At 55.7% G+C, this 24047-nt stretch overlaps 2 protein-coding genes across 2 annotated transcripts in view; one reads left to right on the forward strand and one right to left on the reverse strand.

Moving 5' to 3' along the window:
- The window catches only part of LOC142823756 (alpha-1B-glycoprotein-like), a 415238-nt gene that overhangs the window by 313611 nt on the left and 77580 nt on the right, over positions 1 to 24047 (reverse strand). The gene's annotated exons all lie outside the window — the stretch shown is intronic.
- LOC142823797 (immunoglobulin superfamily member 1-like) overlaps positions 11488 to 24047 on the forward strand; it is a 57224-nt gene continuing 44664 nt past the window's right edge. Inside the window, exons 1-5 of the mRNA XM_089770377.1 lie at positions 11488 to 11766; positions 12336 to 12623; positions 18640 to 18849; positions 19321 to 19414; positions 21196 to 21297. Coding sequence (XP_089626503.1) covers positions 11580 to 11766; positions 12336 to 12623; positions 18640 to 18849; positions 19321 to 19414; positions 21196 to 21297 — 881 coding nt within the window. The 5' untranslated portion in view covers positions 11488 to 11579. The remainder of the gene's footprint in view (positions 11767 to 12335; positions 12624 to 18639; positions 18850 to 19320; positions 19415 to 21195; positions 21298 to 24047) is intronic.

The following is a 24047-nucleotide window of genomic DNA, read 5'->3' on the forward strand; positions in this document are numbered from 1 at the left end:
CCAGTCAGTTTAACTTCTGTGCCAGGGAAGATAATGGAGTAAATAATTAAGGAATTCATCTGCAAATATCCGGAAGATAATAAGGGGATAGGTAACAGACAGCATGGGTTTGTAAAGAACAAATCATGTCAAACCAATCTGATAGCTTTCTTTGAGAGGATAAGTCTTGTGGATAAGGGAGAAGCAGTGGACGTGATATGCCTACATTTTAGTAAAGCATTTGATATGGTCTCATGTGACCTTCTTATCAATAAACTAGGGAAATGAATCCTAGATGGGGCTTCTATAATGCGGGTGCATAACTGGCTGGATAACCATTCTAAGAGAGTAGTTATTAACAGTTCACAATCCTGCTGGAAAAGCATATCAAGTGAGTTCCACGGGGGTCTGTTCAATATCTTCATCAACGATTTGACGATGGAATAGATAGTACACTTGTTAAGTTTGCAGATGATACCAAGCTGGGAGGGGTTGCAGCTGCTTTGGAGGATCGGGTCATAACTCAAAATGATCTGGATAAACTAGAGAAATGGGCTGAGATAAACAGGATGATGTTTAATAAGGAAAAATGCAAACTACTCCATTTAGGAAGGAACAATCCATTTCACACATACAGAATAGGAAGTGACTGTCTAGGAAGGAGTCCCGCAGAAAGGGATTTAGGGGTCATAGTGGAATGCAAGCTAAATAAGTGTCAAGAGTGTGATACTGTTGCAAAAAAAGCCAACATGATTCTGGGATGTGTTAACAGGAGTTTTGTGAGCAAGACACGAGAAGTCATTCCTACACTCTACTCTGCACTGATTAGGCCTCAGTTGGAGTATTGTGTCCAGTTCTGGCCATCACATTTCAAGAAAGATGTGGAGAAATTGGAGAACATCCAGAGAAGAGCAACAAAAATGATAAAAGGTCTAGAAAACATGATCTATGAGGGAAGACTGAAAGAATTGGGCTAGTTTAATTTGGAAAAGAGGAGACTGAGAGGGGACATGATAGCAGTTTTCAAGTATCTAAAAAGAGTGTTACAAGGAGGAAGGAGAAAACATTTTCTCTTTGGCCTCTGATGGCAGGACAAATAACAATGGGCTTAAACTGCAACAAGGGAGGTAAAAGTTGGACATTAGAAAAAACTTCCTAAGTGTCAGGGTGGTTAAGCACTGGAATCAATTGCCTAGGGAGGTTGTGGAATCTCCATCTCTGGAGATAGTTAGGAGCTGGTTGGATAGACATCTATCAGGGATGATCTAGACGGTGTTTGGTCCTACCATGAGGGCAGGGGACTGGACTTGATGATCTCGTGAGGTCCCTTCCAGTTCTGATGTTCTATAATCACTCAGGAGAACAATGGATTTCTCTCTAAACGGGCAAGGTGATAAAAGGATCCTGGGGGTTCCTCCATCTTTGTCTTCAATCCTGTTCTTGTTTCAGAAGCATCTTTGTGGTAAACAGAGAGCCAGGAAGAAGCGTTGGCCCATCGTAATAAAGGATGTACTTCAGAAACTTTTAAGCTAGCAGTTTGCTACATCTCTGCTAAGAACTTGCATCAAGAACTTGATGATTGATGTACGTGATGTGCCATCTTTAACAATCCTACTCTCAACCTTTTCTTTCTTTTTATCCATAAACCTTTAGGCTGTGTCTAGACTGGCAAGTTTTTCCACAAAATCATCTGCTTTTGCGGAAAAACTTGCCAGCTGTCTACACTGGCCGCTTGAATTTCCGGAAAAGCACTGACGATCTCATGTAAGATTGTCAGTGCTTTTCCGGAAATACTATGCTGCTCCCATTCGGGCAAAAGTCTTTTTCCGAAAGACTTTTGTGCAAAAGGGCCAGTGTAGACAGCACAGTATTGTTTTCCGCAAAAAAGCCCCGATCGCAAAAATGGTGATCGGGGCTTTTTTGCCGAAAAGCGCGTCTAGATTGGCCACGGATGCTTTTCCGCAAAAAGTGCTTTTGTGGAAAAGCATCCTTCCAATCTAGACGTGTTTTCCCGAAAATGCTTTTAATGGAAAAGTTTTCCGTTAAAAGCATTTTCGGAAAATCATGCCAGTGTAGACGAAGCCTTAGATTTTAGATTCTAAAGGACAGGCCCAGAGTGCTCCTTTGGATAAGATCTAAGATGTAAATTGACCTTGGACTGTGGCTGGTCCTTTGGGCCTGGGAGAACCCTTTGGGGTTTGGTGAGAGGGGTTTCCTTAGCCTCTCACCTGTGGAAGGTGTGGTGCTGGTTGTGGCACAGGTAAAGCTGGAGTATCTAAGGTGATTTGCTTGTGTCATTTCCTGCTGGCCAGAGTGGCAGCTGAAGTGCTCTGTGTGACTGGTTTGGTGCCTTATAGAGGGGGGCCCCATACCTTGGACTGTCAGTAGACCTGGTTCTAAGAAGTTTGCTCTGATTTGACCTCTAAGCGGTGCCCCCAGACCACCTGTTACATTACGGGGTGGGAGGGGGGCTGGGGTCTAGTGGATGACAGCAAGGCTCCTGGGTTCTCTGCACAAAGCCATCCCTGCTGTGTAGGCATGTGTGGAATTCTTCCCCACACTGCGGTTAGTAACCTTCAGCTCCTGCGTCACCCCATAACTTATCTGTCACCTGGGAAAGGCCCCCTGCCCTGCAGCTCCCCCCTGGGGCAGGGATCACTCCTCCCTCTGCCCTGCATCTCCAGCAACAACAGCTGTCCCCTGGCTGGGGACCCCCCCGCCCCAGTGACTCTATCGCTGCTCCCTAGCCAGGCATCCCCTCTGCTGCGCCCAAGGCTGGGTGCAGAGCCTGTCTGAGCAATAGGACCCCCAAGGGCCCGGCCAGGTGTGGGCCTGGGAGCGGGACACTGAGCTAGGCCCCTCACCTGCGACAATGATCTTGATGAGGTCGCTGGGATGTGACCAGCGACTTGGTTCCATTATGGAACGATATTCGCAGGTGTAGTTCCCGGCATCTCCCTGGCCGACACTGGGGAGGGGAAACTCAGCCACGCCCCCAGCAGGCACCCACTGCTGCTGCAGGTTCAGGTGCCCAGTTTTATGCAGAAAGAACTTGAGTCTCGGGTGCTGACCCTGACAACGGACAGTGACGTTTTCCCCGGGCATCACCACCGCACTGGGGCTCACCCAGATGAGGGGCTTGGGGTATTCACACTGCATTCAACAACAGACAGGAGTTAAACAGGGAGATACAAGCTCCCCCTCCCACCCCACTGACTCAGCCCATGTCGTGGTTATACAGAGGGGAGCTAGAGCCCACAGACGCTGTTAGTGTCTGTATGAGCTCAAATAAATTCATGTCGTCCCCACCGACCTGCATAGCCCTGGGGGCAGGACACTGAACCAGGAGACGGATCAGACCCCGGCTGCTTCCTCGGACCCCAGGAGCCAGATTCGGTTCCTAGTTACTCTGTGAAATGTGTGTGCAGGGGAGGGGTCAGCAGGGAAGGGGTCTGAGCTCACAGGGCGATTTTGGGTTGAGTTCTGGGGAAGGTTCAGGCTCTGTTCCTCTTTTCCTCACCCACAAAAGCCCCCTCCCATCCCCGATCCCACCTTTCTCCCACAGGCAGATACTCACCTGCCCACACCCCTCTGTGCCCGGCCAGCCAGCAGCCTGGAGAGGAGAAAGCTCCTCAGTGACCAAGCCCCAGAGATTCAATTTCCCCCCTTGAATTCCCAGGATTCCCCGACCGTGGGCACACACTCTGGACTCAGATCCCGCTCCACTTGGCACACCCTGGTCTCAGATCTCCACCCCCCCCCCCCCCCATGGGCACATGCCCTGGTCTCAGATCCCCTCTCCCCTCCAGGGGCACACATCCTGCTCTCAGATCCCCCCCATGGGCACACACCCTGGTCTCAGATTCCCTTCCCCATGGGCACACACCCTGCTCTCAGATCCTCCCTCCCCCATGGACACACGCTCTGGCTGTCTCTGATAGTCACTGAGGGTATGTCTACACTACAGCGCTAATTCGAACTAACTTAGTTCGAATTAGTTAATTAGTTAATTCGAACTAGTTAATTAGTTAATTAGTTAATTCGAACTAAGCTAATTCGAACGAACGCGTCTAGAACTAAAAACTAGTTCGAATTAGCGTTTTGCTAATTCGAACTAGCAAGTCCACATTGAGTGGACCCTGAACAGGGCTTAAGGATGGCCGGAAGCAGTGCCGGCAGGGCATCAGAGGAGGACTTAGAGCGTGGAGCTGCTGTCTCAGGCTAGCCGAGGGCTGCGCTTAAAGGGTCCCGACCCCCACCCCGGACAGACAGTTCTAAGGGGTGCCCCGCTTGAAAACCAGTCCTGGCTTGGATTGCCCGGAGTACCCACACTGGGCACATCACACCACTCGGCCATCAGCCCGGCTGCACTTGCCGCAGGCTGCCATCTGGGAAGAGGGGGCAATTGGGGGGCTGCTGGAGAGCTTCCACCCCCAGAAGCCTGCAGAGCCAGCCCAGTCCTCCCCATCGGGGGCTCGTACCCCATTCCTCCCTCACCTCCTTCCACTTACCCTTCCCTAGCCCCCCTTCTTATTAATGTACAAAATAAAGATAACGTTTCTTCCAACATTGACTCTGTCTTTATTGAACAAAACTGGGGGAGACTGGGAAAAGGAGGTGGGAGAGGGGAAGAGAGAGGCTGGGAGAGGGGAGGGCAACTAACATGATCAGGGGTTGGGAACAGGTCCCAGATGAAGAGAGGCTACAGAGACTGGGACTGTTCAGCTTAGAAAAGAGGAGACGGAGCGGGGACAGGATAGAGGTCTCTAAAAGCAGGGGTGTCACGTTGCTGAATTGGAGGGAAGCAGCCAGATTGCTGCTGCACCCCTAGGTGGGGGTGTTGGCCCCAGAAATTGGTGTGGGGGGAGCCATGTGGGGTATTGAATGGGAGATTATTGTTTGTTGATCTTATGTACGCTATTTATGTGAGTGTATAATGTCTGTGTGTGTAGGTAGGAATCTGTAATCTGTGTGGAAGCTGAATATTTCTGTGAATGTGGTTAAGCATGGCTATGGACAGGCTGATTAGCCAGGCCCTGTGGAACAATGACTCTCAATAGGTTATGGACACACCCAAAGAATGGGATTTGTCACCTGAGGGCAGCCAGCAGGGAACATAGAGATTGGCCTCTGACCAGGTGACTTGCTGCATACAAGAAGAGGCCAGGAAGGGGATAAAAGAGGCCATGTGGTCGATGCCATTTTGTTCTCAGCTCAGCACTTCATCCCAGAGGCAGCACTGCAGGGATTGAAGAGCCCGGAAGACCTGTGAACCCATCCTGATCGTAGGATGTGCAATAAGAACTTTTAAACCAGCAGCTGCAACATCTCTGCTAGAGCCTGCATCGAGAACTGGGAGATTCGGTGCGTGTAACGTACTGTACTTTAATAACCTTACTCTCATGCTTTTTTTTCTTGTAAGAATAAACCTTTAGATATAGATTCTAAAGGATTGGCCCAGCGTGATTTGTGGGTAAGGTCCAGAGGGTAAATTGACCAGGGATCTGTGGCTGGTTTCTTGGAACCGGACAGAACTTGTTCGGGGTAGGTGGGATTGGGTGCTAGGACCCCCCACCTGTGTATGAGGCCCGGGGCCATCTGGGGCACGGATATTGCTGGGGTGTTGGAGGGGTTTTGCTCGGGAGGCTTCAGGCAGGTTGCTGAAGCGCTCTGTGGGACTGGTTTGTGGCCTGTGTGGAGAGGTCGCCAGTCAGGGGCTGTAAGGAGCCCCGGATTTGAGCAATTCGTCCTGAGCGGACGCCCTCAGCTGTGCCCAGACACGGCCCGGTCCGTCACAAGGGGTTGGGTGGAGAGGGTGCATTCAGAAAAGTTCTTCATGAGTTCCCATAAAGAAGGACTAGAGGACACCAAAGGAAAGGAATGGGTAGCAGGCTTCAAACTAGTAAGAGAAAGTTGTTCTTCACAAAGCAAATAGTTAACTTGTGGAACTCCTTGCTGCAGGAAGCTGTGAAGGCTACAACTAGAACAGAGTTTAAAGGGAAGTGAGATCAAGTCATGGAGGTTGGGTCCATGGAGTAGTCTTAGCCAGGGGGTAGGAGTGGTGTCCCTGCCCAAAGTTTGTGGAAGGCTGGAGAGGGATGGCACGAGACAAATGGCCCAAGAGTCACTGTCTTCGGTCCATCCCCTCCAGGGTCCCTAGGGTTGGCCGCTGTCGGCAGACAGGCTACTGGGCTAGATGGACCTTTGGTCTGACCCAGGACGGCCATTGTAAGCTCAGGGCTCAGGGTCGGGGGTCTCAGTGGACCCCCTTGATTTTCATGCACACCTGCTCCTGGGTGGCCAGGCTGGCAGCTCTCCTGCCCTAGCCAGCCACTTTCCTGTGCCTAGTGTGGAGATTGTGGACGAGGTCCACGATGTCCGCACTAGCCCAGGAAGGTGCCCGCCTCTTGCGGTCCAGGGCAAGCACCCGGGAGCCACCAGCCTGGTCCCGGGAAGAGGGGGTGGGCTGGGGGACATCGGGTGGGTGGCTCTGTGCCGTGCCAGGTGCAGGGTCTGCTGGCTGGGTGCTGGCAGGCTTGCACCTGGCATGGGCACCGTAGCCAGCCCGTGCCCCTTTAAGTGGTCCGGGGCCGGGAGGGGGCATAGAGTTTCCCTGGTGTTGGCCAGAGTGGCCACCAGGGAAACCTGGGGAGGGCTAGCCTCCCACTAGTTCGAATTAAGGGGCTTCACACCCCTTAATTCGAACTAGTAACTTCGAACTAGGCTTAATCCTCGTAAAATGAGGTTTTCCTAGTTCGAACTAAGCGCTCCTCTAGTTCGATTCAAATTCGAACTAGCGGAGCGCTAGTGTAGCGGCTATGAATGTTAGTTCGAACTAACGTCCGTTAGTTCGAACTAACATTGTAGTGTAGACATACCCTGAGGAAGAGGAGTGTGAGAGCTGATGTCATGACAGAGCAATGAGGGCCCCTTCAGTGCTGTCTCCAACATCCCAAATCTGGCTGCACCCAGCCCCGAATCAAGCCCTGAGCCGGGGCTGCACTTACTAGAAGCCGGCGATGGCTTGTCTCTTGCTGCGCACTTCACACCTTGTCTCTAAGATGCCAGGAAAATCTCTTGTGGTCAGAGTAAGCAAAGGTACCTGCAAAACCAGGAAATTAAGGAACCGTGCCCTGACCAAGTGTCATGTAGTTCTCAGCTCCTCTGTCCCTGTGTGTGGGTGGGTCACTTCCCTTGAGAGGGTATGTCTACACTACCACCCTAGTTCCCACTAGGGTGGTTAATGTAGTCATACAAACTGGCAAATGAAGCCCAGGATTTGAATTTCCCGGGCTTCATTTGCATCTTGCCGGGCGCCGCCATTTTTAAATGTCCGTTAGTTCGGACTCCGTGCCCACGGCTACACGCGGCACGAACTAGGTAGTTCAGATTAGGCTTCCTATTCCAAACTATCTGTACTCTTTGTGGAACGAGGTATAACGATAGTTCGGAAAAGGAATCCTACTCCGCACTATCTAGTCCGTGCCGCGTGTAGCCGCGGGCACGGAGTCCGCACTAATGGACATTTAAAAATGGTGGCAGCCGGCAACATGCAAATGAAGCCCGGGAAATTCAAATCCCGGGCTTCATTTGCAAGTTCGTATGACTACATTAACCACCCTAGTGCGAACTAGGGTGGTAGTGTAGACATACCCTCCCTGTTCTGTTCAGTTGCCCCCTTCTTCCCGCCGAGCCTCCAATACCCCCCTCCAACAGCCTCTCCTCTGTCCTTTGTCTTCTGTCCAAGCAAACAGGGTCACTTGGGCCCCTTTTTTCTCCCCTCCCCTCTCCTCCACCCTGTTCTTGTTTCAGAAGCATCTTTGTGGTAAACAGAGAGCCAGGAAGAAGTGTTGGCCCATCGTAATAAAGGTTGTACTTCAGAAACTTTTAAGCTAGCAGTTTGCTACATCTCTGCTAAGAGCTTGCATCAAGAACTATACTATGCTGCTCCCGTTCGGGCAAAAGGGCCAGTGTAGACAGCACAGTACTGTTTTCCGCAAAAAAGCCCTGATCGCAGAAAGTGCTTTTGCGGAAAAGCATCCCCCCACTCCAGGCTGGAACCAGCTGGACAGGTCTCTGGGGGCCTCTCTCTGCAGCCCAATGTCTTCCCACTGGTTAGACCCAGCTGGGCTACGCAAGCCGGGGTCTCCCGTCACCAGGGCACCAGTCACTGGGGGCTCCGGTTCCGCTAGTTCCTGTAACAACAAATCCCCTCCCCCTCCTTTTGCTACACCAGTGACTCCCAGGGGCAGTGAGTGCACCCCTGTCCCCATGCAAACCCCTTTTAACTCCCCCAGCTCCCCCGCTCCTTCACAGGGGAAGTGACTCGCCCACACACGGAGGAGCTGAGAACTGCATGACACTTAGCCAGGTGATGGTCAACTCAGTTTCCTGGTTTTGCCGAGACCTCTGCTTACCCTGACCACATGAGAGTTACCCGGCGGCTTAGACATAAGGTGTGTGGTGCTCAACAAGAAACAAGCCATCGCCGGCTTCCAGTAAGTGCAGCCCCTGGCTCAGGGCTTGATTTGGGTGCAGCCGAACATGGGAAATTGGTGGCAGTGCTGAGGGGTCCTTCACTGCTCTGTCATGACATCGGCTCTCACGGTCATCTTCTTCGGTGAGTATCAGAGACAGCCAGAGCGTGTGCCCATGGGGGGATAAGAGAGCAGGGCGTGTGCCCATGGGGGGATAAGAGAGCAGGGCGTGTGCTCATGTGGGGGATAAGAGACCAGGGCATGTGCCCATGGGGGGATAAGAGACCAGGACGTGTGCCCATGGGGGGGGATAAGAGACCAGGGCGTGTGCCCATGTGGGGGATAAGAGACCAGGGCGTGTGCCCATGTGGGGGATAAGAGACCAGGGCGTATGCCCACAGGGGGGAAAAGAGACCAGGGCGTGTGCCCATGGGGGGGATAAGAGACCAGGACGTGTGCCCATGGGGGGATAAGAGACCAGGGCGTGTGCCCATGGGGGGGATAAGAGACCAGGGCGTGTGCCCATGGGGGGATAAGAGACCAGGGTGTGTGCCCATGGGGGGGATAAGAGACCAGGGTGTGTGCCCATGGGGGGATAAGAGACCAGGGCGTGTGCCCATGGGGGGATAAGAGACCAGGGCGTGTGCCCATGGGGGGATAAGAGACCAGGGTGTGTGCCCATGGGGGGGATAAGAGACCAGGGCGTGTGCCCATGGGGGGATAAGAGACCAGGGCGTGTGCCCATGGGGGGGATAAGAGACCAGGGCGTGTGCCCATGGGGGGGATAAGAGACCAGGACGTGTGCCCATGGGGGGGATAAGAGACCAGGGCGTGTGCCCATGGGGGGATAAGAGACCAGGGCGTGTGCCCATGGGGGGGATAAGAGACCAGGGTGTGTGCCCATGGGGGGGATAAGAGACCAGGGCGTGTGCCCATGGGGGGGATAAGAGACCAGGGCGTGTGCCCATGGGGGGATAAGAGACCAGGGCGTGTGCCCATGGGGGGATAAGAGACCAGGGCGTGTGCCCATGGGGGGATAAGAGAGCAGGGCGTGTGCCCATGGGGGGATAAGGGACCAGGGCGTGTGCCCATGGGGGGATAAGGGACCAGGGTGTGTGCCCATGGGGGGATAAGAGAGCAGGACGTGTGCCCATGGGGGGGATAAGAGACCAGGGCGTGTGCCCATGGGGGGATAAGGGACCAGGGCGTGTGCCCATGGGGGGATAAGAGACCAGGACGTGTGCCCATGGGGGGATAAGAGACCAGGGCGTGTGCCCATGGGGGGGATAAGAGACCAGGGCGTGTGCCCATGGGGGGGATAAGAGACCAGGACGTGTGCCCATGGGGGGATAAGAGAGCAGGGCGTGTGCCCATGGGGGGGATAAGAGAGCAGGGCGTGTGCCCATGGGGGGGATAAGAGACCAGGACGTGTGCCCATGGGGGGGATAAGAGACCAGGACGTGTGCCCATGGGGGGATAAGAGAGCAGGGCGTGTGCCCATGGGGGGGATAAGAGAGCAGGGCGTGTGCCCATGGGGGGGATAAGAGAGCAGGGCGTGTGCCCATGGGGGGGATAAGAGAGCAGGGCGTGTGCCCATGGGGGGGATAAGAGACCAGGGCGTGTGCCCATGGGGGGGATAAGAGAGCAGGGCGTGTGCCCATGGGGGGATAAGAGACCAGGGTGTGTGCCCATGGGGGGGATCTGAGGCCATGGTTAGGATGCAGTCGCTCTGGGTCTGGTCCTAATGAAGCGTCTCTTCTCCAGGCTGCTGGTTGGCTGGGCAGAGCAAGGTTTCAGAACGTGAGTATCTGTGGGGCAATGGGGGGCCAGGGAATATTAATGACATGGATGGGGGAGGGGAAAAGAATTGAACTCTGAATGTTCCACTCCCAAAACACTCAAATCAATCTCCCTGAATTTACCTAGGGGCAAGCTAAGTGACTCTGGATTGAATTCAGGAGTGACCTGGCCCTGCCTCCAGTGCAGTCAGGAGTGACTCTGGATTGACCCCAGGGGCTGAGATCAGAGTCTGACATGGTGGATCACAGAGGTGGCAGAGCCGAAATGTGTGTTTGCCAAGGCTGTGAGGACAGGGCTGTCTCTGGACACCCAGGGGCTGGGTGGGGCGGGGGCAGGACGTACAGACAGACACACACCGACAGGACAGGGCTGTCTCTGGACACCCAGGGGCTGGGTGGGGCGGAGGCAGGACGTACAGACAGACACACACCGACAGGACAGGGCTGTCTCTGGACACCCAGGGGCTGCGTGGGGTGGGGGCAGGACGTACAGACAGACACACACCGACAGGACAGGGCTGTCTCTGGACACCCAGAGGTGGGTGGGGCGGAGGCAGGACGTACAGACAGACACACACCGACAGGACAGGGCTGTCTCTGGACACCCAGGGGCTGGGTGGGGCGGAGGCAGGACGTACAGACAGACACACACCGACAGGACAGGGCTGTCTCTGGACACCCAGGGGCTGGGTGGGGCGGGGGCAGGACGTACAGACAGACACACACCGACAGGACAGGGCTGTCTCTGGACACCCAGGGGCTGCGTGGGGCGGGGGCAGGGCGTACAGACAGACACACACCGACAGGACAGGGCTGTCTCTGGACACCCAGGGGTGGGTGGGGCGGGGGCAGGACGTACAGACAGACACACACCAACAGGACAGGGCTGTCTCTGGACACCCAGGGGCTGCGTGGGGCGGGGGCAGGGCGTACAGACAGACACACACCGACAGGACAGGGCTGTCTCTGGACACCCAGGGGCTGCGTGGGGCGGAGGCAGGATGTACAGACAGACACACACCGACAGGACAGGGCTGTCTCTGGACACCCAGGGGCTGCGTGGGGCGGAGGCAGGACGTACAGACAGACACACACCGACAGGACAGGGCTGTCTCTGGACACCCAGGGGCTGGGTGGGGCGGAGGCAGGACGTACAGACAGACACACACCAACAGGACAGGGCTGGCTCCTACCCCACTCACCTGTTGGGTTTTTTTTTCATCCAGAGAGAAAATTCCCCAAACCCTCCCTGTCCGTGAGCCCCTGGAGGGTGGCTGCGCTGGGGGAAAATGTCACCTTCCGGTGTGAGGGGGAGCAGCCAAACATGAGGTTTGTTCTGTATAACAACGGACGCCAGGTGAAGACGCAGGAGCCATCTGGGCGTGTGGCCGTATTCCCCATGCCGGGCGTGGGACTGAAAACCAGAGGGAGCTACACCTGCCAGTTTCACACCACATCCAACACCACTGAGTGGTCACGGTACAGCGACCCCGTGGAGCTGGTGGTAGCAGGTGAGGGGCCCAACTCAGCATCCCCAATCCCAGCCTCACACCTAGCCAGACCCCCTTGGCCCAATGGGACACTCTGAGCCTGGTGGACAGCAGGGATGGGGTCACTGGCGGGTTCCCCGAACCAGGGAGAGCTGCAGAGCAGGAGAATTTCCATACGAGACTCTGCCCTGGGCTCTGGGAAGGTACAGAGGGGTGGGACCCAGGGCAGGGTACCGCTGGTTCGGGTCCATCAGCTGATTGGTTCTGATGGGTCTCATCGCTCTCTGGTTCCAGCTGTGGTTCTGTTTGGACCTGCAGTGGAGAGGTCTCACCTAGGGCAGTGGGTGGAGTGAGATGGGAACTCCCTGGCATGGGTCAGAGGTATATTGGGGGCAGTCCCAGGCCAGGGCAGCCAGTGACGCTGGGGTTCCCCCTCCTGGCCAGTGAGGCTGGGTCGCTCTGGGTTGGCCAGTCCCAGGGAGACGAGGGTACAGTGACTCAGGGCAGCCTGTGGGCCGCAGAGGGTGAAAACTGCGAGACTCCAGGGAGCGGCTGGGGTCAGTGTCTCGCCCTTTGTCTCCTGAGTACAGATAAATACCCCAAACCCGCCATCTCTCTGAGCCCCGCTGGAGCAGCTGCCCTGGGGCAGGATGTCGCCGTTCGTTGCTGGGCTGCTCTCCTGGATGCCAAGTTCTTTCTGGTGAAGGTCAGGGATCGGACCCCACTGGGACGCGCAGAGCCTGTCGGGGTCGGGGGGGAGTTTCTCCTCCGTGGTGTGAGATGGGGAGACGGAGGCAACTACGCCTGCTATTACCACCTCGCGGCAGATCCCTTCGCCTGGTCCCAGCCCAGCGACCCTGTGGAGCTGGTGATAGCAGGTGAGGGGCCGGGCTCAGTGTCCCTGCTCCCAGCCCCCTGCCCGGCTGGACTCCCGCACCGCGGGGAGCTACGGAGCTGGGATCTTTCCAAGAGGATGCTCCCCGCAGCCTGCCCCACTCTAGGGACACACACAGACATCAGGGCCAGGGGCTGCTCCCTCCGCATTGGTTGCCAGGGGAGGGATGGAGGAGGGGCAGCAACTTCTCCATCCAGTTGTGAGATTGGGGAGGGGAGTGAGCCTTTTGCTCAGACACAAACCAGTTGCTCACAGGGCAGCCAGAAGCTCCCTCTGCGACAGGTGGGGCCATCAGTGGCCATGGGAATGCCCTGGAGCTCCCTCTGACGCAGCCAGGAGCAGCCAGCATGGCAGGCGGGACACCGGGCTAGATGGGCCCATTAGCTGGCGCTGCGAAGCCTGGCTCCTGCCGTGGTGATGAGGGAGGTTGGGACTGGAAATGACTGAGACAAACAGACAGATGCTGGAGGAGCCAGTGTCCACCTAGAGCAGGTTCAAGCCACTGGCTGGATCTCAAGGGGCGGGAGGAACAGGTAGAGCAAGAGGAGGCAGGTGGGATCCATACATGGCTGGATGGGGGGTGGCATGGAGGTAGGGTGCTGCGGTGGGGTTGTGCGCTGGGGGGCAAAAAAGCAGAGGGGCCCCTGTGCATCCCGCTGTCTCATCCCCTGGAAACAGCTCCTGACACCCCCTCCCTCTCTGTCTCCCCCAGATTACACCTGGGGCAACATCGTCCGTCTGGCCCTGGGCACCGGGGTCCTGCTGGCCTTGGTGCTGATGGTGGCGCAGGCTGCTGACAGAGATGGGCGGTAATTGCAATGACCTGCCTTTACCCCCCACTCCTCCAGTCACTACAGCCGGGCAGTCCCAGCATGGGGGAGGGTCAGCAGGGTCACCATCACCCCGAGCGACGTGACGCCACATTGTCAGGATGAAGCTGGAAGGATCAGAGCATCCGAACCCATCTGAGCAGGCCCTGCTGAACGGCCCCAGGGCATCTGGATGGGCCTGGATCAGTGTGGGGCTGGGGGAGGAGCTACGCCAGGGTCTTTGGGGGTGGCAGAAATGGCTAACAGCAGTGTGCTGGGGAGACTGTGCCATGGGGCGCCTGTGGAGAGCTCTGGGCACTGCAAGCTGGGTGGGGCCATGGGGCTGGAACCAGGAGTGAACAGCCCCAGAAGGGGAGGGAGCAGCGTCACGTCCAGGCTGCTCCCTACTCCCTCGCTGGGTCCCTTACAAAGGGCCTTTGGTAAAACCCTACAATGGGCTGAACTCTCTCTCCTCCCCCATCCCACCCTGCGTCCCGGCTCAGCTTGTCTGGTCCTCACCTTCCCCAGCCCACCCCAGCAGCCTGGCTCCATGTGGCCACACAGGACTCTCCATGAAGGCACCAGGATCCTTTCCCTTCCCCTGGCAGTGGGATTTTCCACCCCTCTGGGGCTCCCCCTTCTCCTGGCTTCCCATCCGGTGCTGCACGCGGTGCCCAGTGTGAGGCCAAACGTGTCACTGCCCAGGGGTCAGGGTCACCGTGCAGCTAACGCACCCACTTGTCACCCACCTGCGCCCAGCACCCAACACCGGACCCACAAGATAGATTTCACCTGCTGTTTCCAGCCTGTCTCCCCCGCCACACGCCTGCCCGTTTTCGAATGTGTGGAAGACGCACTGCAAAGAGCGGCAGGGACACAAGTGTTTGAGGGTCAGGCTGAGGGCCGGGTGCAGGAGAGAACAGGAATTTGAGAGCAGACAAAAGGAGAGCTGGGGTCTTGTCAGAGGGGAGACGGGCTGAGGTTGGGGAGGCTGCAGGGGGCAGGATGGGAATCTGAGAGGAGATGGGATGGGGAATGAGGGTTGCAGAGGGAAGCGGGGAGATGTGCCGAGGTTGGTACAAGGAGCGAAGCGGGGAGAGACAGGCAGGGCCAGATTATCCAGTCAGTACAGTGACTAGGGGCCACAGAAAATGTAGGGCCTACAAAAAATTCATAATTGATGCAAAAATAAGAAAAGAAAACTGCTAAATCGTACTTACTAATTTGCTATTATTAGAATACACGTGCAAATGATATCGTACCTGTTTTTAATATTTGTATCTCTTCAAAAACAGCCCTGTTCAAGTATTAGCACTTAATCATTGGGTCTTAAGCGGGGTTGCATATACATGCACATATGTATGGAGACAGTTTCTTTCACACTGATGGGCATTAATACAAAGATTAAGGCAAGACTACACAACACACAGGCCCCATTTAAGTCAGTTCTGCTGATATTAATAAAATGCATTTTTTTACCCAATTTCCACCCATCTGACAGCACTTTTAATGACCAATGACAGTCCAGGAATTTAGCTACTAAAATGTATACCAACAGGAGACCATTATATAGACTCCTTTTTTGTTTTGGCTTCCACCCATAGGCTACGTCTACACTGGCATGATTTTCCGAAAATGCTTTTAACGGAAAAGTTTTCCGTTAAAAGCATTTGTGGAAAACAGCGTCTAGATTGGCAGGATGCTTTTCCACAAAAGCACTTTTTGCAGAAAAGCATCCGTGGCCAATCTAGACGCGCTTTTCTGCAAAAAAGCCCCGATCGCCATTTTCTCAATAAGGGCTTTTTTGCGGAAAACAGTACTGTGCTGTCTACACTGGCCCTTTTGCGCAAAAGTCTTTCGAAAAAGACTTTTGCCCAAACAGGAGCAGCATAGTATTTCCGGAAAAGCACTGACGATCTTACATGATCAGTGCTTTTCCAGAAATTCAAGCGGCCAGTGTAGACAGCTGGCAAGTTTTTCCACAAAATCATTTGATTTTGCGAAAAAACTTGCCAGTCTAGACACAGCCATAGGCTGTAAACAAATGGGCTGTATGTGGCCAGTAGGCCACGTCTTGAGTAGCCCTGTTCTAAAGCCTGAAGGGGCCACTATCAGCAGCCCTATGGATCTTACACTCATCTAGGATGGGGACGATTCAAGGTCCAGTTTCTGATGCAGACTGGAGACCTGTAACAGGATTCGCCATACCCCAGAGCAGGCCTGTGAAGAGAATTTTTTTGCATGGGGGGGTAGCATATGCCCTGGGCCTTGCTATCTCCCCTGTTACGGACATTTGAGGCAGGGGAAACAATTATCAGTGAGGTCAAATAAATCTAGATTCCTGTTCTGTGAGGATGATGCTGGAGAGAGACGGGAAGTGAGAGGAAATGAGAACTCCAGGGACACTAAAGAGAGAGAAAGGCAGAGAGAAAAACGAAGAAGCAGGCACCTGAGACAATGAGAAGCCGTTCAGTCCCCACAGCAACCTGAACAATCTGTGGTTTGAGGCTGAACTTTCCACTCAGCTGCCTGCCCTGTCTCTGCTCTCACAAAAAACAACAGCTGCTTCCCCTGTCGGGCCACAGACATGGAGATACAATGACTCCGGCCCCAGGGACCGCAGACAGTGCTAACCCGGAGCATGTATCAGCTCAAACACAGTTGAGGCAGAAATAGCACTTCATGTACATGTGGCGTAGGGCTGAGACCTGCAACCATAGGACTAAGGTGACCCGCTAAGACTAAGGAGCACTAGGATATTGTGCAGCACGGGCTCCTTTGCAGGTTGGGGGAGCACTCTTAATGCTGGCAGCCTGCACTCCTTGGCTGCCCCACCCCTGCACAAGCTGCAGGGCCACGTGCATGTGTGAATAACGAGCCACAGGGGAGGGGGCCATGGTGCTTTGTGTGCAGCCTGTTTTTCAAACAGGAAGCTCCCATTGGCCAGGAACCAACCAATAGGATAATTCTGGGGATAGCTCATGAAGTCTTCGGCCCCAACTCCACACTCACAGTTCGGAAAGAAAAATGGCCCATCAGCCACTTTTCTGAGCGGCGTGCGGGTGGGGTGAAGCAAGCAGGGAGCTGGCATGAGTCTGAGGGCTGGATCCAGCCCACGGGCCGTATTTTGCCCAGCCTTGGGCTAAACTAAGGGCAGCAGTGGGCCCCTGTGGCGAGTGGTGGGATTAGGGGTAGCTGTTCCCTGAAGGAGAGGCACCCTGGGGTGGGCATTGGCCGAGGGCAGTAGCCAGGGGAGGGGAGGGAAGGTCACGGTGGGATGTGGGTCCTGCCAGTGAGGAGACAGAGAAGGCAGGTGACTTAGGGTGTGTCTAGACTACATGCCTCCTTCGACGGAGGCATGTAGATTAGCCAGATCGGAAGAGGGAAATGAAGCCGCGATTAAAATAATCGCGGCTTCATTTAAATTTAAATGGCTGCCCCGATCTGCCGATCAGCTGTTTGTCGGCAGATCGGGGCAGTCTGGACGCGACGCGCCGACAAAGAAGCCTTTCTTCATCGGCACAGGTAAACCTGGTTTCACGAGGCATACCTGTGCCGATCAAGAAAGGCTTCTTTGTCGGTGCGTCGCGTCCAGACTGCCCCGATCTGCCGACAAACAGCTGATCGGCAGATCGGGGCAGCCATTTAAATTTAAATGAAGCCGCGATTATTTTAATCGCGGCTTCATTTCCCTCTTCCGATCTGGCTAATCTACATGCCTCCGTCGAAGGAGGCATGTAGTCTAGACACACCCTAAGTGAGACACTGTTGGGGGCAGAGCCTGCAAGAGTTAATTCCCTGGGAGACCAGCAGGAGGTGAGAAGACTGCAGGTGTTATAGTGTAAAACCGCCACCACTGCTCAGCTATGTTGCAAGGGGCAGCAAACCCAAGTGATCACCATTGCGCCTGCTGTTTGCACGGTGCCAGGACTTGTGGCACACGTGGGCAGGTTTGCAGGCTGGGAGGGAAGGCTGCAGCATCAAAGCCTCCAGCACCAGGAAGTGCCATAATTAAATTTCCTGAACACCCTTAACTCTGCCCCTCATTCACATGGATTAGGACACTATCCTTTAAGTGCATGAGCCTGTGTTTATTTTGGCGACATCGGTCACCTGTGAAAGGGGAGGAGGGGGTAAATCTGCATGGAGATTGTGGTCTGTCAGAGACTGAAAGCCAGACCCGGTGGCCTCCCGGCCCCCAGCCTGGTGCAGCTTCCCCGAGGCAGCAGAGTACTTTGCAGGGCGGGGGTGGGGAGGGAGGAGCAGAAACTGGTCACTGTGAGACACACAGACAAGCCGTGAGCTACATGATACTTAGCCAGGCCGAGGGCCCAGGGCTTCCTGGTTAGGCAGGGACCTCTGCTTGCTGAGACCGCACTAGATTTCGCCTGCAGTGAGAAACAACGTGTGATGGCCACAGGAAGAAATGAGATGTCATTGCCTTCCTGTAGCAACAGCCAGCATCTGAGCTCCTTATTTGGGGCTCAGTGGAGCTGGACACTTTGGGGTTGGTGGCAGCGCTGAGGGGCCCCTCACTGCCCATCATGGCATCTGTTCTTACCGTCTTCTTCCTCGGTAAGTTTTGGAGGTTGCCTGGGCATGGGCCAATGGGGGGGGGGATCTGAGACCAGGACGTGGGCCAATGGGGGGGATCTGAGACCAGGACGTGGGCCCATGGAGAGGTAGATCTGAGACCAGGACGTGGGCCCATGGGGGGGATCTGAGACCAGAACGTGGGCCCATGGAGAGGTAGATCTGAGACCAGGGCATGGGCCCATGGGGGGGATCTGAGACCAGGACGTGGGCCCATGGAGAGGTAGATCTGAGACCAGGGCATGTGCCCAGGGTACACAGGTATCTGGTCTCTAACGACTGTCTCTTCTCCAGGCTGCTGGCTGGCCAGACAGAGCGGGGTGATGGGCGGTGAGTATCTCTGGGGCTGGGGAAACTCTTGAGTGAGGGACCTTTGGGGAAAGTGGAGCTGAGCCGTGAATGTTCACTCAAAACTCAGTTCAACCTCCTTGTATTGACCCAGGGGCTGAGATCAGACCCCAGCCCACAGGGCTCCTGTGGGTGCAGGGAGGTGTCTGTGAGCCCAGGCGCTGTCCCCGGGGCTAGTACTAAGGGCCCGTCACAGACACATGGGGAGGGGTTTATGTCTCCCCATCTCACTCCTGCCTGTGTGAGCAGAGCTCCCTGCACCCGGACCCGCCATCTCCACCAGCCCCAGTGGGTGGGTCGCTGTGGGGGGAGCTGTCGCCATCCGCGGTCGGTGTCGGTGCCAGGGCAGGAGGTTCTCGTTGTATAAAGGTGTTGTTGAAATCTGGGAGCTGGATGTTGCTGGAGCCGGGGGTGAATTCCCCACACAAATCCCTCAACTGCCCCACATCATCACAGGGTGTTAGTAGATCCTCCTGTGCCTCCATTTACCCTGGTATAGACAAGGGCTAATCACCTTCCCTGCCTCTTGCTCCGGCTTCAGGGCAGGGGCTTTTTCTGAATGTCTGCAGCCATCAGCATCTCTGACTCCCAGCCCCTCCCCGGCTCTAACCACTAGACCCCTCTCCGCTCCCAGAGCTTGGGATAGAACCCAGGCATCCTGGGTATGTGGGTGGGGGCCCACTAAGCAGACAGACAGGCACAAGGCGGGGGAGGGGGGAGCTCTGGGTTTAGGGCCTCAGGCAGCTGTGGTCTTAGCTCCCAGGAATCTTCGATATATCGGAGAGATCCCTCTGGCTGGGTTTCCCCCAGGCCCATCTCTGTGCGGCAAGGGCGGTGCTGTGACTGTGCCGGGGTCTATCTCACGGCCTGTCCCCCTCCCACTGCAGAGACCAGCTACCCCAAACCCTCCATCTCCCTGCTTCCCAACAGGTGGGGGGCAGATCACATTGGGGGCAGATGTGACCGTCCTGTGTCACCGAAACGTGAGGTTCCTGCTGTACAAGGATGGGAACCCGACTGCGCTGTAGGAAGCGGAGCCGGCTGGGGATGTGGCTGAGTTTCCCGTCCGCTCCGTGAGCCGGAGAGACGCAGGCAGCTATCGCTGTCGCTATGGCACCAAATCGCACCCGTTCATCTGGTCAGAGCCCAGCGACCCCGTGGAGCTGGGGTTAGTAGGTTTGAGACCCTTGTTCAGGGTCCCTGGTCCCAGCCCCACCCCCAGCCAATTTTCCCATCCCTCAGGGCATCTGTGCTCATGGGGTCTGGCTGGGCCCTGAGCCTGGGGCTCTGCTGAGGGGGCGTCTGGCTGGAGATGGGATTGAAACCACTTGTAGGGGGGACATCCCCAGCCAGGGGCCACCAGCAGCTGCTGGAGGTTGAGTGCTGAGGGCGGGGGGTTCCCTGCCTCCAGGAGAGCTGCAGAGCAGGGACCTTTCCCAGGGGGCTACCCCCTGGCTGCCCCACCAGTGGACGCACAGAGCTGTCGGGCCCAGGGGCTGCCCAGCCGGCACTGCCCCAACCTGAGGCCACTTTCCAGGACTGGCTGCACGATGCCCTTTAGGCAGGGGCTGGGGGTTAATGCGCAGTGGGAGCTGCACAAGGGGGCTACTCAGATGCAGCGTGTACACAGCCACCGTGGGGGGAGCCCCCAGGGTTCCCGGGCAGCTGCTGTGGGGGAGCTGGAGCCCAGGATGGTCTTTTTGGTGGGAGAGAAAACAGCTGGGGACCCAGGGAGCCGCCCCACCTCCGCAGCAGACCTCGGAGTGATGCCGGCGGGAAGGGCTGGCAGAGACTGGAGGGAGGCTGCCCTGTGTGGGGAGAAACCAGCAGCTGGCAAGACAGGAGCCAGCCCCAGGAATGAAGAGACCCAGTGAGGAGGAAGCCAATGGCTAGGATCCCAGTGGCAGAGCTGGGCTGTGGAAGGGCGCCAGGCCTGGAGCTGGCAGGGAGAAAGCCCCGCGCAGATGGGAGAGGGGTGGCAGGAACAGGAGGGGTCAGACGGGGAGAGACAGAGGCACAAGGGGGAAGTTACAGGATGAGCCGGGCAGTGAAACAAGAAGGAAAATAACAAGTGACCTGAGAAATGGCCGGCAAACAGCGCGCGATGCCCGGCGAGGAACCGGGACCGACACTGGCTGTGAGCCAAGGGAAACAGGCTACAGGAACAAGGAGGAAATAAGCTAAAGCGACAATAAAGCAAATAGCTCAGAGAAAACCTCCCCTCAGCACCTTCTGCTGCAGGGACAGGAAAGAGGAGCTGTCAGAGCAAAGGGACCGTGCACAGGGAGAGATGCTCAGGCCAGAGCTGGTCCATGGCTGGAGGAGGAGTTGCAGCGATTGGAGCTGGATCTCTGGGCAGTTGTGACTTTACTGCAGTTTTGCTGTTGACATGCAGAACATTGTTGCACCCACTGTTGTAGGTTTGCCCCAGATTTGTACAAAGTGGGCCCAGTGAAGTGTCTATTGAGAGCTTGTGTTTTGCTGAGTGTGTTTATGCCATTCATAGGCCTGTAGAATCTGTGTGTTTCAATGTGTAAGTACCGGCTCTGGATGGGTATCCCAAGTATTGGCTTTGGAGAGATATTAACAAGGCTTCAGTCCTGTTAATGCAGCCCAGAATCATGTTTGCTTTTTTTGCTACTGTTGACTCATATTTAACTTGTGGTCCACTCAGATCCCTAGATCCCTTTCTCCAGTGCTCTTCCCTAGACAGTCACTTCCCATTCTGTGTGTGAAACTGATTGTTCCTTCCTACGGGGAGCCCTTTCCTTTTGTCCTTGTTAAACTTCTCCCTGTTTCCCTCAGAAACCAGTTCTGTTTCCTCCGCAGAATCCAACCGGACTCACTCGAGTACAGTGCCGCATTCGACCCACACAAGCAGTGTGGAGACAAGTACCAGCAGTTCTGGTAACAGCAGTTCCACATCATCAGGTCCAAAAACAGGCGCATGCTGCATGAGGAGTCACTCTCTGGTGGAGCCATTAACAGCTGCTGGGTGGGATGGGGGGCAGATCTCCACAGTGAATGCCCCGTCTGGGCTGAAACCCCCCTGGACTCATTTCATGTGCTGGGGGAAGGGTGTCACTGAACAGTTGCCAGATTGACTTGGTGGGTGCAGGGCCAAAAGAGCTCCCACCCCAGCACGCAGCCCCTCCCCAGGTGCCCCAGACCAGGATGCTGTGCTGCTGCTCACCGGCACCACAAACTCATTAGTGTGAGGCACAGCTCACTGCGTATCCCCCCGGGAGAACAGGGCAGAGGATGGGGAGCTGGCTATAACAGTCCCATGTATCTCCTGTGTCTGCCTGAGCCTGGGGAAACAGCCCAGAAGCAGGGCTTGGGGCTACTCAGGAGGGTATTAACCCCGAGACCCACTGACCCAGGTAAAAATGGGGTTAGCACTTGAACCCGCCTCCATTCACACTGATACATGGTTGACACTAGAACCTACTGATGACTGTTGAGACAACAGCGCCGTTAACGTCTTCTGCTGCTGATCACGTCAGGGGGCCGGTTCTCCCAGCAGTCTCAAAGCCCCTCCCCAGGCAAAAGCCCCATCCTCCATATGATTCCTATGCAGAGGTGAACTGCAGTTACTGGGGAATTTCCAGGACAGGGGTAGGTCCCAAGGGGGTTGGGCCGTGGGATCTTGGTCCAACCATGTCTCAGGGCACATGACCCCTGAGGTCCATCCCCCCTGTCCTGGCCCCAGGACAGCCCCCTGCCCCCTGTGAATGCTCTCCACATTTCCCTCTCTTCGTACCCACCTCTAGCTCCATTGCGGTGCGTCCCTCAGACCACAAGGGGGAGAGACTGGGCAGCAGGTAATGCACCAGCCACTCCCAGTGCTCACGGCCTCCTCCTGCTTCCCAGGTGGGTGTGATTGGAATCTGAACAATCCCGTCATCGCCGGGATGATCGGGGGAGCCCCCGGCTTCCTCCTCCTCCTCCTCTTCCTGGCCTTCCTCTGCTACAGATGCACCCGATCCAGTGAGTGCCCCAGCGAGGGAAGGGTCAAACCTGCTGCTAAGCAGGGCTGGGAAGGGGCAGAGGTTGGATGGGAGACAGGCCAGGAATCCTGAGGGTGGGGCAGGGGGTTCAGCAGGGGGCGCTGTCTCCTGGATCTCAGTGCAGGTCCCAGAGCCCCCAGGCAGCGCAAAGGGGCGCTATTCTGCACAGTGTGGGGTGGGGGGTCTGCAGGGTGTGTGGTGATCTCTAGGGGGCGCTGTGCTGCCGGGGTCAGGGCTGAGCCTGTCTCCGGGGTGTCCCAGCTCAGTGGCTGGATGGGACGTGACTCTCCCGGCTGCCCTGTGAGGCCAGGGGCAGGGCTGGCGCACGGGGAAACGAGTTGACTCATGGACAATTCTGTTTCATGTCTCTGCAGGGAAGGGAACAGCAGCAAGACAGAGAAGGTGGGACCCCAGTTCTGCTCCCCACCCCTGAGCTACCTGCTTCAGGACTCCTGGGCTCTCTCCAAATTAAATTAATGGGTAGAAGTTTTAAAACTAATAAAAGAAAGTTCTTCTTCACACAGACCAGAGCCAACCTGTGGAACTCCTTGCCAGAGGAGGCTGTGAAGGCTAGAACTATAACAGAGTTTAAAGAGAAGCTAGATAATTTCATGGAGGTTAGGGCCATAAAAGGCTATTAGCCAGGGGATAGAAATGGTGTCCCTGGCCTCTATTTGTCAGAGGCTGGAGAGGGATGGCAGGAGACAAATCACTTGGTCATTGTCATCGGTCCACCCTCTCTGGGGCACCTGGTGCTGGCCACTGTCGGTAGACAGGATACTGGGCTAGATGGACCTTTGGTCTGACCCAGTACGGCCGTTCTTATGTTCTTATGTTCTCAGCTCCAGGTGGGGCCTAGTGGTTAGAGCCAGGGCTCCTGTGCTCTGTTAGGCTGTGTCTTGACTACACCTCTCTGTTGACAGAGAGATATAGATTAGGCACGTTGAATTTGCTAATGAAGCAGGTATTTAAATATCCCACAGTTCATTAGCATAAACATGGCCGCTGCTTTTTTTTCCAAAATTGAGCTTTTTCCAAAAAAAAAAACCCCGGCAGTCTAGATGCACATCTTTCAAAAAATAAACCCTTGTTCGAAAGATCCTGTTAACCTCATTGTATGAGGGAAAAGGGACTTTTCGAAAAGGGGTTTATTTTTTGAAAGATGCGCGTCTAGACTGCCGGCGTGGGGGGGTTTCGAAAAAGCTCAATTTCGAAAAAAAGCAGCGGCCATGTTTATGCTAATGAAGCGCGGGATATTTAAATTCCCGCTTCATTAGCAGTTTCGATACACCTAGTCTACATCTCTTTCTCGACAGAGAGGTGTAGTCTAGGCACATCCTTACTGTCTCTCTCTCTGTCCCAGCAGGAAGTCCGAGGCTGCAGAGCCAGTGTGTAAGTTCGACATGACGGCCTGTCCCTGGAGAACAGAGGGGAGGGGTGACTCCTGGGGGGGGCATGTTGATGTGGGGTACAGGCCTGGCTCACTGTACATCTTTTGGGGGTACTCATGCCCTGCTCTGTGCCTCTGTTTCCCCCACTACACCATAGGGCTAGTGACTGTGCCCCAACACAGTGCGCTGGGGGGCAGGCAGGCCAGTCTGCAAAGGGTTCACTTGAAAGCTGTGGGGCTGGGCCTAGAGCCTGATC

The sequence above is a fragment of the Pelodiscus sinensis genome, chromosome 18, assembly GCF_052426305.1.
Source record: "Pelodiscus sinensis isolate ZL-2025 chromosome 18, ASM5242630v1, whole genome shotgun sequence".
NCBI classification, from domain to species: Eukaryota; Metazoa; Chordata; order Testudines; family Trionychidae; genus Pelodiscus; species Pelodiscus sinensis.